Raw genomic sequence first — 14,776 nt, forward strand, 5'->3', positions numbered from 1 at the left:
GTACACAGGAGCTATTTATCATTTCTACAAACCGAAAAACCGTGTAGTGACTACACCGTGCTACGAACAGGGTCGAAATAGCCGATATACTCCAGCTCTCATTCAGAGTCGGACCATGGGAATCTTGGCCCTCTAGAACTCCAACTTCTAGACTTGTGGGTAGTGCGGGGAAAGCTTAATCCCTCGACATCGCCTATTGTAGCCAGTGTTGGATCGGACAGTGGCCAAGTGTAGGCGAGATGTAGGCCAGACGCTATCACGTAGCGCCGGTTTCGCCGCGCAACTCCACAACATCCTGCCCGCAAAGCGCAAAGTTCAAAGCTTGAAGAAAATCAACTGATGTCAAAATACGCGGGCTGTGGACCCACGCCATCGGCTGTGCCGAAGTTGAAGTCCAAGTGTGCTCAAGCTCGGCGCTAGTTCTGCCCTAGTAAAGATAGTCTGTGTAGCCGAGCACCGAGACGCTCAACTCCCAAATGGTAAACACTGAAAGTCGAATTTAAACCATAAATGATCGAATAGAGCATCAAAATGAGGCATTGAGTGCAGCCTACTACGCGATCATGTCCAGCTGAGCTGTCTATTTTCGCCTCACGTAGAATACGCTTGACTCGACACTTCACAGTGTGACTTGAAAAGTGGCTTTTATCAGACACAACAGGACAAAGTCTAACCTTGAATACATCGTTGGAGTAGGATGAACTGTCATATGCTGATTTGGAATGGGAGCAACGGAATCAGATTTGGTGTGTATGTAAAGGTAGTTCATAAAGTTGGCAATAGCACATTAAAAGAAAACCCATGCCAAAAACCCACAGAAAGATTTGATGATAATACTAGGAGCGCTCATACCCAAGACCGAAAAGAAAGACTACATGATAAAACTACCAGCCTTGATATCCCGGACAGGCAATAAAAATACAACACCTCAATTGACGAGGATACGACCGACACATTGGAAAGCCCATGCAAATGGACGGGCGAACCAAACAAACCAGCTTCCAACGAGCACAACATACGTGGCAACTCGACCAGCCACCACGAATCCGAAGCCTAGTATGAACAGATAGACAACCGCCTGGAGGAGCTCCATCAGAAATCTACTGATGGATTGGTCACTCTTGGCTTTGGGCCAGGTGCCCGTGGTTTGGTATTTCAAGACAATGCGATAGACAAGACTGAAAACTCGATAGCAATGACGCACCATGTTTAGCACATTGGTCACAAGGGCTTTTGCGTACGGGCTGTCAGTCACCTGCAGGAGGCCTTTGTCTATGTTTGTGATAGCGACAAAGACAATTTCAAACATCATAGATAGAGCCTGTGTGTTGGCTGTGTCCTTGTAGAGATCGTCTCTGTCCGGGGAATCCAGGTCGCCAAGGTCATCGCAGACGTCGGTGATGTTGGGCTGAAGACTCTCCTTTCGCTTGGGAACTTGATGTCCGTCCAGCTCCGCGATCTCAACTTCCGCGGACTTCCTAGCCCGACGAAGGCGGGCCTGCTCCTTGAATCTCTCTAGTCTCTCCAGTCGGGCAATCTTCTCAGCCGACAAGGGTGAGTTTTCCACGGGCTTTTCTGCTGGAAGAGATTTCTCCGATTTCATCGGCTTCTCTGGCAAGGTTGGCTTTTCGATAGAGGCGAGCTTGGGAGCGGGCGACTGATTCTCATTCTTCGCAGGGGATGACTTGGTGGAAGGCGGCGGAGTGGCTTTCTCTCTTGCGGACTTGAACGACCTCTCAGATCGCGAAGACTCGGAGTTGTCCCTAGATGGACCAGAGGGCTGAGAAACAGGAGAGCTGTTGCGGCTGATAGAGGGTCCATTACCTTTGCGCAGTGATTCCGCACGGTTGCGCAACGACTCGGTGCCATGACGCAGTATCGTGGCGAGACTATCTGTGGGTGACCGCACCAGCCCGGTTGATCTTGCGAGCCCTGAGGTTCGGATGAACCCACGGATAGAGCCTCCCGCTGGTTTCACATGATCGTCCTTCTCTTTGTCTTTGGGCTTGGGCAAGTTCTTAAGCGTGATCTCTGGTTTTTTGACAGAGACCTCCTTGGTTGTGATTGACTCCTTTGCCCTGTCCTTCGCGGTAGGAATACTGCTGACGGGGATCGTTTTGGAAGAGGTTAGGGAAGATGCAATTGATTTTACTTGAGAGGTTGCCTTTGCGGGTCTCAAACCGGAAGGTGTAGAGATGACTTGGGCTTTGGCGCGAACAGCTTTGACGGCTTCGCCGGTACCAGATTTGCCAATTCCGCCAGGACGTCGAAGCCCCTGTGGCTTGGGAATGGAAGCTTTCTTCTCTACCTTCGGTTTCTTCTCTTTCTTCTTCTCTAGCGCGAAGCTTGTAATAACAGTTCGTGTGATGGTCGGTGTGACCATGAACACATCGTCTTCGCTTCGGGTGTCTCCCACCTTCTCCGAGGAATTGGACGTGCTAGGCGCGAGGTAGAAGTTCTCTTTACTTGATCCCTGCGACTTGGTCCTAGGTAGATCGCTCTGCGGGCATATTGGTTCCTGACAGAGAGTCGCCGATGACGACCTCGAGCATGGGGCCTGCTTCGAGTTCCATGAAAGCGGAGCCCAACCATCTTGAACACGACTCCCGCCTGACTTAGACGGAGCATGACTGCTCTCTTGGGACTTCGGCGGCGACTTCTTCTTTTCCTCTTTCTGTCTCTTCTTGACATTCAAAGCAGGTGGACGAGGTTGCAGAGTGTTCGAGCTTTCACCACACGCGAACAAAAGAATCTCGTCTGGATTTTTTGTTCCGGGCCCGTTGATCTCTTTGCACCCTAAGAATGAGCCATCTGCGGTTGCAGAGGCTCGCTTTCCCTTGGGTTTAGTTGGAGATTGCTCCTCCCATATTGTGCTAATGCGATTCTTGCCAATCTCATCAGGACTGTAATAATTATTCTGGCCTAGAGATTCCAGCAGGTGGGATGCAGGGGCTGAGGCTGGCGTGGGTGCTGGGGCTGACACGAACTGACGATCAACTTGCGGCGGCGATTGCGTCGAACGTCCGTCGTATGCTCTAAAATGACCGGAACCGCCAGACATCCCGCTCGGCTTGCCGTCAGGCGAGTCTTTACGTGGACTAGGTCGTGTGCTAGGGTGTAACATCTGTCCGCCCTCTCGACGCACCTTCTCGATGCTTCTTTGGTAGTCTGCAATTTGCTGAGTAGTCATCATAGGAGGGTTCGGCTCTTTCGCAGACGGCATGTGGACGACAAAGCGGTCTTCCCAATCACAGTCAGTGATAGAGCTGTCATCAGAAATGGGGGATACAGAAGGGCGAGAATGAGGACTTGACTCGGTAGTGGTGTATGCGATCTCCGACTTCCGAGGGCTGGTATCGTGCCTATCTACAGGAGACCAGTGGCCCTCCTGGATCAGCCATGGCGTTTCGCTCTCAGCCGACTGGTCACGCTCAATTTGAGCATAGTGATTTCTGCCGTTGGTGATGGGAGTAGGGATGGCTGTTCGGGGTTGAACGACACGGCTGGTAGCTTCTTCGCGAACCGCAATATGTTTGCTATCCTGGTAGAAATTCGATTGAAGGGATCTTTTTATGTCGCTCTCCCCGGTTCGGTGATATGAAACCCGTTGACTCAAAGGAGATGAATCCTTGCCAATCTTGTCGCTTAGTTTGCTCCAATCTCGGTCACGGTCCCGCTCGCCAGACTGGCCACCCGATTCTCCCGAAGAGAAGGCAGCGGGAGACGGCTTAGGTATCCCAATTGGACTGGGCGTCTGGTTCCGTTGCTCTCTGCTTCGTTCGGCGAGAGACTTCGGGACTGGAAGCTTGGTTGCTTGTGCTTTTGGACACATATTGTCGAGAGGGCTGCTACAATCAGCAAGTTCGGAACAATAGAGTTGATGGTTATTTCGAGGTGGTGTGGTATTCGGCAGCGTAGTGGCCGAGTAGTCAACTCGGTAAGCTTTATACTGAGGTTTATGTTGGGGTCGCGGTGAAAGGTTCACGAGATGTCCGTCTGGTAATTCGACACGGTTTCCGATCTCCATGGTGGATAAAGAAATCCTGGGTGTTATTTTCCCCGACTCTTGTGTCAGAATCGAGATTCTCCCTAGCCAGTGCCGTCAGAGATTCGATGATCTCAATGCCGTTGCCGTGAGGATGAAGGTGAGGGTTGGGTGCATGGAGTGGATGGATGAGGTTAGATTTGACGTGGGTGGCCGCCGTACATCAGGGCCAGACAAATGACAGTGGCAGAGAATGGGCCGTGGGGCCATTAAACCTATTTCCGACAGAAGAAGCGCGCTCTCTCAACGCGTAAGTAAGAATACTGGAGTCTCTTTGGTCGGAATGGTATGCGGCCCGATGAGGAATGCCCGCCCCCGCGGACGGAATGTCCCAACCTTCAAGAACATATTCCCCGCCTCGATGTGGAATGTTGGACCGGGCGCACTTGTGCATGTTCTAGAAACACTTTATCTAGAAGCGGCAACCCTCATTCGGGGTTGTGTCCTCAGCAAGAAGGTCCGAAGGTGTTGCAATTGATACCTGATATCCGCTATCCATGGATTCAGAAGAGCATCGCGAATGTCGACAAAACGAGAAGAACGTTTTTGAAAGCGGCACTTCTCTCAGCATTCACTCTGGAGGTTGGGCTTCAGATTCCACATTCCGGGAAGTGGCAAAGCAGGAGAAAGAGCCGTGACATCGTACAACGTGAATTGGGGTCTATACTAAAACCCGACGAGGATCATGAGATGATTGGTCTTTTCAGACATTGGCGACGAGGGGTTTCCGATGATAATGGGGCCATAAGACTTCTCAATTCAATGACACTGCCTGGAGTGACCGCGGGAGTGAAGGATCTGGGTCCATTTACAGTACCTTTTTCATCCGCTTATATTAGGGGTCGATTAAGCTCTGCAACAAAATTTCCGTGCATGACCATGCAAGGCTTAGCAGACATGACGTGTTGAATTCTCTTGGAAAGCGGTGCCACCTCATTGTGAAGAATATAATCATTTATTCGTCTTAGAACCGACCGGTTTCGCGACGAGAACCGAGGTGACTAAGTCTATTAACTCCTGTTTGTGGACCTAGGGGGGTCCGCAAGGCTGCTGCGTTTGAGTGGGCTAGATCCCTTTCTCAACGGTGTGGTGCCTCGCTCTTTGTAAACAAAATCTCCATTGTTCTGGACACGGCGCTCAAAAGCGGTCGATGCCGATTTTCTCAAAGGAGAGTTTGCATGCGAATATACCCCGAGGCTACCGCCATCTCCAGTAGTTGTTGAGGCAGGTCGGAATTGCGGCTGTCTCATACTCGTCCCTCCGGTTCGTACCAAAGGGGAACCATCTCGTGACACAGTGGGGGTGTGTAGTAATGATTCTGTTTGGAAAATTGACGAGGCACTAGGTGTGGACTTTGGAACAAATCGTCTCGGCGAGGCGCCGTCAGGGTCGACGTGGCTGTGATAATTTGGGTTGGGGCTAGTCTTGAAGCCATGATTAATGATGAAAGTCGGAGTGTAGGTTTCCACCTTGTTTGGTGACTCTCCAGCGGCAGCTATCTCATCAGAAAACTGCGTACCAACATCTCTCATCAGAGGTCGTGTTCTAGGATGGACGAATTTGGTTTCATATTCCTTGAAGACCTCCTTCTGCACCAGAGCCGAATCCTTTGCTTGCTGTGTATATGACGACGACAAAAATGACATCTGCACCGACAACAGAGCAGTCAAGAAGATGGTAGTCGCCACTGTCATACTGGGACGAGGGTCCGATAGTTGGGCCGGTAAAAAGTGCAAGTAGATCAACACATGCCCTGGGCTAAACAGGCAGAACAAGCGCACACTCATCGAAATGGGGTCCCACATCGCAACCTCCCAAACATCGCGTTGCGCATCGGGGTGGGCCCGCATTTGGGCGGATTCGCCTGACAGAGCGTTGGCCAAGTATCGGAGGGGCGATGCGGTCAGAGGGCTCGAGTCGACTCGGACACGACGTGCAGAAGGTGTAGCGGGGGCGTTATCGATCGAGTTCTCGAACATACGGTAGTGTCGCTTGCGATAAAATGTGAAAAAAGCGTTGAAGCCTGAAAATATGCTCAAGACAAGAACGACGGACGATGCCTAAAGCAACAGAACAGTGTCAGCAAGCTTCCAAGTCTAGTTCCAAAAGCGTCAGAAAGTCCAACATAGGCAGGCATCACATACAAACCAACTGAGCCAGGGCACGCCCTCGTCTTCCCCAAACACATCGTCAATGGCTTTGCTTCCGCTTGAGCGACTGTTCGCACGAGCGACAAGGAAAATAAAATTGAGCGATATTCCGATAGCCATCCCCCAGTCCTTGTTCATCTCATCCCAGTCATGGCATTCGATCTCCTCGGATACCCAAAGGAAAAAGTCCCACGGGTCCAGGTAGGCGCGGATGCGCTCCGCCAGTGGGCGGCGGCGCACGAGACGAGGCATAGCAGAGGATGAAGTGAATGATTGCAGACAGAAGCTTTTCCTCGGCAGCCTTGTCTTATGTGGAAGGCATTCAAAAAGAAAAGGTGTGGGGATTGCAGTGACGCTGCGCAACAATGAAGTAAACAATCCCGGAAAATTGGAGAAGCTGATGAGTCAGCAAAGCTCTCCGCGATCAGCCAGCGGCGGTTATCTAACGACGACGCTGCGAGCTTCTCTTGATTTGGCCTGTGCGCGGTCTCTGCTTAGTTGTAAGAGCATTTGGCTTTTGACCTTTCTCTATCGCAACTTTCGTCTTCCCTGTCATCATGGCCGCAGCCGCAACTTACAAGGTACTGGACACCTGGAGCTTCGAAAAGCCCCTCCGATAGCGTTGCTAACACCCCTCGAATACAGGACCGGCAATTTCTCGCTGTCATTGGAGATGAAGAGTTAGTAACCTTGCTATCCTTTCGTCATCACTTCCAGTATCAGTCCCAGCTCACAGCGACTTCTTTTCAAGCTCCGTGACCGGTCTCCTGCTCGCTGGCGTTGGAGTACGTACACCCCCCGAAGCTGCTTCTGGCGACTCTCGATTTCATAATGTGTGCCCCGTACTTATACGAATTGGCTCCCACAGCATGTAACCGATGGTCCCGACTCCCAGCGAAACTTCCTCGTCGTTGACAGCAAGACCGAGACCTCGGAGATCGAGAAGACGTTTCAGAACTTCACCCAGGAGCGCAAGGATATTGCTATTGTGCTGATCAACCAACATGTACGTTTCTTACTGTTCTGATCACTGGCATGATCCTTTGGTTCACACGATGTCGCTACAGATCGCAGAGCGGATCCGCCATGCGGTAGACACGTTCGCCGACCCATTTCCCGCCATTTTGGAGATCCCTGCAGCAAAGACCACCCTTACGACCCGGAGAAAGACAGTGTTTTGAAGCGTGTGCGCCGTCTCTTCGGTGAGTAGGTTTATGGGTTGAATCATTTTGGTCTTGGGCATCGTTGGCTCGAGAGGTGTTTCCACATCGTTTCCGTGTTACTCAAATATCCCGATAACTACCATCTCGGGCTGTGGATCGGCTTGCTTCCAAGCTAGATACGGCGGGGCCGAGAAGCTTGAGAAGGAAGATACCCAACATGTCTGATCTCTGCATACAAACACCTTTTAAGATTCATTACTTCATTTCAGTTTAGGAGGCAAAGGATATGAAAGGGTACCTCATATGGGACGGTTCAATTCTTTTTTTCGCATTTCTTCATGAGACTTTTGACTTCATAAATAGATTTGTTGTTTTCTCCGCCCCGACATCTGCCTCCAAATCCGATTCAACTGCAGTAAGGGACGAACCATCCCCAGGACCACGTTAGACGAAACGGCAGTCACGATGGAGAGGCGCGTCGGGCTTGACCTTGATGGGGTTCTCGCAGTACTGCAAGAGCAAGACTTACGTTGCATCCATGCTGTCTTCGAGTGCTCCTTCCCGCAGTACGCAGCGTAATGTAGTTGCCGCTGTCGTATAAATACCCATCTCTTCCTGTTCCATTTCTTCTTCTTCTTCAGTCACGCAACAATGTTCTCTCTTCATTTTGCTCGCTCTGCTGTTCTCGTCTCCGACGACGTCTCCCCTGCCTCCCCGGCCGCCGTTTCTCCCGCCCTCTCCTCCTTGGAGACTACTTTCGGTGCGGGAACACAATCCTGGCACGTTGTGCTTACATCTTGTGGCATTGTTGTGTTCTTGGCCCTGGTGGTCTGCCACATTGCTTGGTTCCTTCATTGGAACAATAATCGGTGAGACACATTTGGATCTACGGAGTGGCCTCTGCTGACCTCGATTTGTAGATACATCCCACAACAAGCCCTGTCGGCCGATGCCTCGCTGGCAACCCGCCAGCAGGCTCTAACGATGAGGCGAGAATGTATTTTCCCCCACTCTTTGGAGTCTCATTTGGTATTTTGGCTAACTGACGTGACCTTTAGCTTGGTTGGGTCAATTCCTGGCCCGCTACCGCCGCCAACCCTCGGCCGTGAACCCAACCACGGCGTCACCCTCGGCCGTCAACCCACCCACGGCCGCTACCCCCAACCCCGTGCAAGGACCTGTCCTTCCTCCGACTCCGGGAGACCAGGGTCATACTACGGAATGTCAGGCCGGTCCTCATTGAGATGGGCCGATTCTTTCTTCTTTCTCGCGTCACTGTCTGTGTCGCCTCGATCACCTCTGTGTGGTCTGTGTCATTTCTGTGTGGTCTGTGTGTTTACCTGTGTGGTCTGCGTGCGATCTTCGGTTGGAGTGTCTTGGTTTTAGAGCCTTATTGTTAAGACTATTGTTTGTATGACTTCAGTCTTTCTCTTCAAAATCAGTATAACATTCTTACCGCTTATCAACGTTTGAAAAATATTTCATTAGGCTCGTCCACTTAGTAGGACTTGTCTATACATTTTCGACCTTAATTTACTTTCGCTTCGACCTTACTTTACTTTTACTTCAATCTCACTTTACTCTTTACTTAACCTTACTTTTACCTTTTCACTATTACTTTGCCTATGACTTAATATAGTTAAAGTCTTAGCCTAAATAAAGAGGAGAGAATAGCTAAATTCCGTCGAATCATATAGAACGTTAGATAATACCAAGACATATTACGTTCTAGGGGATGTAACATTTATATAGGTCCTTACCTCGATCTAGTAGAATATAGAAGTGAAATCAATGATTATATAACATACTTTCATCATTACCCTAATATCTTCTGATATTTGAAAAAAAGTGATTCTTTTAGTCTGGCATAAATGAACTTAGATTTCGAATGAAGAGTCAAGGACACATACTGATGTCACACACCTAACCCTCGTGAAATACAAATATCCTGCAGAACTCTCCTATGACCTCTACGAACTTCTACGTATACGTTGTGTCTCAAATTCGATTTTTGATCCGCTTTTATTGATACTACTTATTCTATTGATCATGCGCCGTCTGAAGAGAAACCCTTATTCGCCCGTTTCGAAGAATCCTTATTCGAATTGAGGATAAATTAGAGCAAAAGGCATCACAGTCGTCAAATCAATCATCAGGCTGGTGGAAAGCAGCACAGCGTCTTCGGAAGCGACAAAGTATCATTATTGATCACGTCAAACCGGCCGTTAATAGGTGGACCCAAGAAACCATCAAACTCGATATTCGCCTTCGGGAAATTGTCCAAAGAGAGACTTACATCATAGGAAAAATTCGTCAAGCTAGACAATCTACAGAGAAGATCGATGATATGTCACAGCAGAATCTCGATGAGTGGGCTACGGAACTTGAGACTCTGAACCGGGCTTATTGGGCTTCAGAAAGGCTCATATATATTCACAACAATCGCTGTCCTTCTCATCCTTTCAAACGGGCATATATGTCGACCCAGAAGAAGCCACAGTGGTATCTCTCTTCTTGGCTACGCGAAGACTGTGCAAATCGTGGAGGTTGTTGTGGTCGAGCTTGTGGATGCTGTCAAAAGCCTCGCAGTGACTTCCGCCTCAATGGTCATGGCCATTGTACCAAGTTTTGTGACTGCTGCCTTCAGGTTCGTGGTTTTGAGCTGGATGAAGCGCAAGCAAACCTGTTCTATCCTGCCGTTGATTTGTTGTCCCCATCGATTGATGGCTACAGCGCGAGAATGTTCTATTCCTATATTTATGGGTTTAACTACCAATCTTCTGTTTGTGAAAAATTCTAGGTTAGAAAAAATGAGGACCAAAGGATCATGTATCCTCTCGCCAAAGTCCATCTCATATACTCACTACTGTAGCGGGAGAATCGGTGACAATTAGCATATGTCTGGCCTCAGGCACAACAAATGCCTGAAGGTGCATGATGCATCTTCAAGACCGAGTTGGAGATGGAAAAAGGCACCTACCCAATTCGATTCCGGTTGTCACCACATTTCTCAATTTATGATGCAGCATTTGAAATTGTTCGTACGGCCTCGAAAGGACATCCGTACGGCTTCGTTCAGACCGATCACTACGCCGACCAGGGAGTGTGTGTGTGTGTGTGTGTGTGTGCTGTCCAGTCTGCATTGTGAGACAGCCATCGAGCCGTCCCCTTTTCACTACCTTATAATCAGGATATCTTAAAGACTTTCAAGGTGATTGACAAAACGTATCCCGTATTGACATGAGTCACTGGGAGTCTATGTAGTGCCCGAGTTGAGTATTGGCGCCCCTAACCCTTTCCAACTTTTTCCAACCTTTCCAACTCTTTTCAACTCTGCAGTCATAGCTCGTCCCTGTACAGTGGCCCCTCATCTCCATTACTGTGACGTCCCTCTCGCAAGATTTACGGCGGCACTTCCCGAACTCGGCAGCTTCCGGTGACTACATTTTCTCGGGTGCACCAACATCGCGCATCCTGCTACTTTAGCACGCTCTGACCGACTCAATGCCTGGATGAAGGCCCTCTATATATCGCACATCGCTGACCCGGTGGCAGTTGACAGGTAGACATGTACACGCCGGAACGGCTGCCAAAATCCGTACCTCAAGAATCTAGTTTATCATCGAGGTCTACGAATTAATGCGACTATCTACAGAGCAGGTTCCGAGAGAGGAGATTTCCGTTCCTCTGAAAGAAAGCGAGCATTAGGTATTCGACTGGGCGACTGGAGAGGATATACGATTTGATCGAAAATTGTATTCCAGGTTGAAGGCGCTAATAGTTTGGAGCTCGAGTGACCGGAGTGGATTTGATCAGGCTACTTCATGCGCTGAAATGTGAAATTGGTTGGAAAGGGGTTCCAAGGAGAGGACTACTTCGGCATCAAAAATCACACTGTCAGCAAACACTCCAGTAACGACTTTCGTGCAATGGCTCCATATGACGAAGAGTTTACATATGGTCGACCCGCTTTCAGTGGTTACATATTGATGCCATATTGCATAAGAAGTACTCAGCGTGGGTTACGCCGCTGCGATGCATCAAACTTCCCCGAGCGCCCAGTCTCACCATCCAGTGGGCAAATGGGTGTGGCCTAAGCATTAAGACCTCGCCAGGGTAGACAGCTTGCTTCAGCATGTCACAGCTTTATTCCATGCTGAGGCCAAAGGAGCAAGCGTTGGCTAACCATAGCTGGGTTGAATATGCCCTTACTCGGATAAATGGATAGAGCGCTACAAGGGAAATTCCAACGGCTTAGGTCTTGCTGGAGGGTGTGATCGCTTGACGACGGAGGACGTGGGAGAGTACGACCTGGCAGCTGTCAAGAAGGCAGATTTATTTCTGGGCCTTATTTCTGCGTGACACACTAACTAACTCGACAACACTACCCGACCGTCTGGATAAGGTGAAAAGGCCTTTCAGGTCCATTAAATTTGTGCTCGGAGCCACTACCTTCGCATCTCTCACGAAGACAAGTCTCGAATTGCAGAGGGCGTGGCCGAGATTCGTAAACTCATCCTGGGTATCTAGCAATGTATTTTCAAGGCGGAGTATATTTTGCTGGCGCTTGTTGAGGAAGGTGATATGGTCATTTGGGATAACTAAGGAGTCTTCTATTCTGCTGTTGACTATCCGATGAATATGGGGCCTCGGAATATGCACCAAGCAAATATTCGTGGGAGTATCGAGCCTAAAGGACCAGTACCAATTCCTCAAATGGCGATGAGCTGGAGATATCCCAGTATAGAGACCCGATGACCAGCCCTGAGGTAGTTCCAGACAAATACTTGATTTTAAAGTAAAATTCCTCATCAACAGCGGTGGAAGTCCAAAGCTAATGTCAGGACTGCGAGTGAGGTGATCACACTGTTTTTTGAGATGATATTCAAGATGCATTAAAGCCTGTAAAGCTTGATGGCGTTAAATTTGTAGCAGATTACACATGCAAAACATAAATAGAGTTGTGAAACGTAGTGATATCTGAATGGACTGGGATGCTGAGAAGGTCAAAAAGATCAAAAGAGAGGCAAGATCAGCTAGGGTCGTGACGAGACATAGGCGGAAGCGTAGATAGCGTTGAGAGGTCAAACAAAGCGAAAATCACAATGTTTTTACTCAATTATTGGACAAGGGCCACTGATGCGTGGATGCAAGGATATGAAAAGATCCGCGAAGGGTGTCTAAAGGTGGAACGTGATATCGTTGGCCTTCAGGCAGGTAACCTGTTTCTGGTCTTTGTCGTAGACGTCGGCGAGGACAGAGTATTTACCCTGAAGATTGCATATCAGCTTCGCTGTCAGGACCAGGGTCATTTGATGTAGAGCTTACCGGAGGAATTTGCTTGGGCAGATCGACCTGTTTGGTCAACGACATTTCACCCTTCTCCAGAGGGCATTCCATATCGACGTTCTCGAGCTCTTTGCAGAGATCGACGGTCTGCTTGATCAGAGTAATGAGACCCCACTTGACCTCCAGGCTCACAGTGGCGCCCTGTTCAATCCTCTCGTTAAGGATACCGCTGGCCTTGATGTTGAGAGTCTTACCACTATTGGAAAACGGCAATTGTCAGTCGGGATTCATATGCAGAGTATATCAAGAAGTCAGACATACGGCTCTGGGGGATTGGGCGCGAGATCGACAGAGTGGATCTTGAGAAGATGGGTTTCTGGGTTTTGGCAATACTCCAATGGGTTGTCACCCTCAACTGGGAACTGGGGGCCCTCTGTCTTGATTGTGACCTGCGAGGGATCGAAGAGCGAGGGAAGGGAGGCAGCCGAGACCAGAGGCGCCGTGAGGAGAAGAGTGGCGGCCGATAAGAACTTCATGGTTGCTAAGGTTGGCTTTGGTCTGGGAGGTGGTGAATGAGGTTGTGGAGAGCGATGGTTATGTTGAGAACAATTATGTACCTTCAAAGGACCTAGAGAAAGGTTCAGGATAGAGTCCAGAGAGGTGCAGTGGAGGAGAACAGAGGTGTTGGATCTCCAAGCCCAGGGCTGGAGTCACTTGATGACGACGGGGCACGTGATGCGCCATGGCCTTTCGGGGAATGATCTGCGTGTCGCCTTTTCCTTGTATTCGCTGTCATCGTACTTGTACCTGCATTTCAGCTTCGTGAAGTCCCTGCTTATCTCTGTAGAGGACTTTTTCTATCTTATGATTTGCAAGCAACTTGAATTGATTTATCATATGTCCCTTCATCCTACCGAAGCGTTTGACCCACCGTGCTCCCCTGCTTTATCAGTCTATCGCTATCCGCCCCGAGCTCGACATTTCCCAAGTGGAGCCTCGTGACCTGCTCCACGCTCGAGGGCATTTTCACTGACAAGCGGTGCATATTGCCAGCACTTGCTTTCATTCAGTCATCTTTCCGTGTCTCATAAACTAAGATGGATTAAACTTTTTTTCATTCCAGGAAACAAGATGAATTCGAAGGGTAAATACTTCATCTATCCGTCGCAATCCTTAGAATTGAGTCCACTAATAACGACGAAGAGTGAGTCGGTCAATATCTTGCCGGTTGGAAAGCGGAGAACTCTGCTCATTCCTAGTAAATCCTAGTTGTTCTGAATTTTCTCTTTCATCTGTTTTGCCCTGTTCACCACCGTTCACTCCTTTTGACTGAACCTGAATGTTACATGCTATGCACCAATTATTATGAGGATGGCTGGGGGCTGGAGACAGGCACCTATCTTCGCACATTCTGCCCATCTTTTGCGTAAGGAAAGAATTGGTACCATTGTCATTACATTTGTCTTTATCGGTGTTTATTTCCACAGAGGTTATGTTGTCGATCCAGCTGGGTCTTCTTGTCAATTTTATTGCTCCCAACTAACTCCTGTTATTTCAAGTGAGATATTGATCCACGCAAAGGAATGGCAAATATGAATCTACAGGTTGCAAAGGCCTCAATCGCTCAGCCCGCAAGCATCACCTTCTCTGAGATCTCTGTGGCATATCATTATCTTCCCCTTCTGTCTCACTGTTACAATATACCCCACGCGGCCATTCCTACGTTCCCTTCTTCTATCCCTCGAAGGAGTGACGGACACGTAGTCGCATATTGTATTGGCAGATAGATTGAGCTTAAAAAGAAAATTGAGGAGAAAATTGCCTTTGACTACTAGGATCCTATCATATTATCAAATGAAGCTTCTAGCGCTAACTGGACGGTACATAGACTGTGCCATTCGGGCGCGCAATCTGAAGGCGCATTCAACTAGCTGAAGATTAAGAGACCAATTATTTCGGCATCCAAGAATGTCTCTGATCACCGATGGATCACCGACCCACCAGCTCCCCTAAACGTCCAAGTTGATAGGTGTTTCTTGTCACATACGTGGGTCTTTACCAAGTAAAGCTTCCGACGCTAACTTCCAGGAGGAATGGATTTGCCCAAACCTCAAAATCATCGCGCTAAT

At 49.0% G+C, this 14,776-nt stretch overlaps 5 protein-coding genes across 5 annotated transcripts; 2 read left to right on the forward strand and 3 right to left on the reverse strand.

Moving 5' to 3' along the window:
* Nucleotides 1-928: 928 nt before the first annotated feature.
* N7477_008772 (putative NTP binding protein) lies at nt 929-4,027 on the reverse strand (the record flags this gene model as incomplete). The annotated part of the gene is made up of 1 exon (XM_056970435.1): nt 929-4,027. One exon carries the CDS (start codon nt 4,025-4,027, stop codon nt 929-931), a length of 3,099 nt encoding a protein of 1,032 aa, XP_056820467.1.
* Nucleotides 4,028-5,055: 1,028 nt separating this feature from the next.
* Nucleotides 5,056-6,447, reverse strand: N7477_008773 (Nur1/Mug154 family protein; the record flags this gene model as incomplete). The annotated part of the gene is made up of 2 exons (XM_056970436.1): nt 5,056-6,105; nt 6,190-6,447. The coding sequence occupies 2 exons, from the start codon at nt 6,445-6,447 to the stop codon at nt 5,056-5,058; spliced, it is 1,308 nt and encodes a 435-aa protein (XP_056820468.1).
* Nucleotides 6,448-6,752: 305 nt separating this feature from the next.
* On the forward strand, nt 6,753-7,376 carry N7477_008774 (H(+)-transporting V1 sector ATPase subunit F; the record flags this gene model as incomplete). The annotated part of the gene is made up of 5 exons (XM_056970437.1): nt 6,753-6,776; nt 6,841-6,875; nt 6,947-6,980; nt 7,064-7,201; nt 7,263-7,376. The coding sequence occupies 5 exons, from the start codon at nt 6,753-6,755 to the stop codon at nt 7,374-7,376; spliced, it is 345 nt and encodes a 114-aa protein (XP_056820469.1).
* Nucleotides 7,377-8,009: 633 nt separating this feature from the next.
* Nucleotides 8,010-8,601, forward strand: N7477_008775 (uncharacterized protein; the record flags this gene model as incomplete). The annotated part of the gene is made up of 3 exons (XM_056970438.1): nt 8,010-8,227; nt 8,279-8,355; nt 8,417-8,601. The coding sequence occupies 3 exons, from the start codon at nt 8,010-8,012 to the stop codon at nt 8,599-8,601; spliced, it is 480 nt and encodes a 159-aa protein (XP_056820470.1).
* Nucleotides 8,602-12,538: 3,937 nt separating this feature from the next.
* N7477_008776 (ML domain-containing protein) lies at nt 12,539-13,183 on the reverse strand (the record flags this gene model as incomplete). Its single annotated transcript, XM_056970439.1, has 3 exons — nt 12,539-12,628; nt 12,687-12,903; nt 12,969-13,183. 3 exons carry the CDS (start codon nt 13,181-13,183, stop codon nt 12,539-12,541), a joined length of 522 nt encoding a protein of 173 aa, XP_056820471.1.
* Between the last annotated feature and the right edge of the window lie 1,593 nt (nt 13,184-14,776).

The sequence above is a fragment of the Penicillium maclennaniae genome, assembly GCF_028827695.1.
Source record: "Penicillium maclennaniae strain IBT 15551 chromosome Unknown utg000007l:1.0-4884863.0:1.0-4888362.0, whole genome shotgun sequence".
Classification (NCBI taxonomy): domain Eukaryota; kingdom Fungi; phylum Ascomycota; class Eurotiomycetes; order Eurotiales; family Aspergillaceae; genus Penicillium; species Penicillium maclennaniae.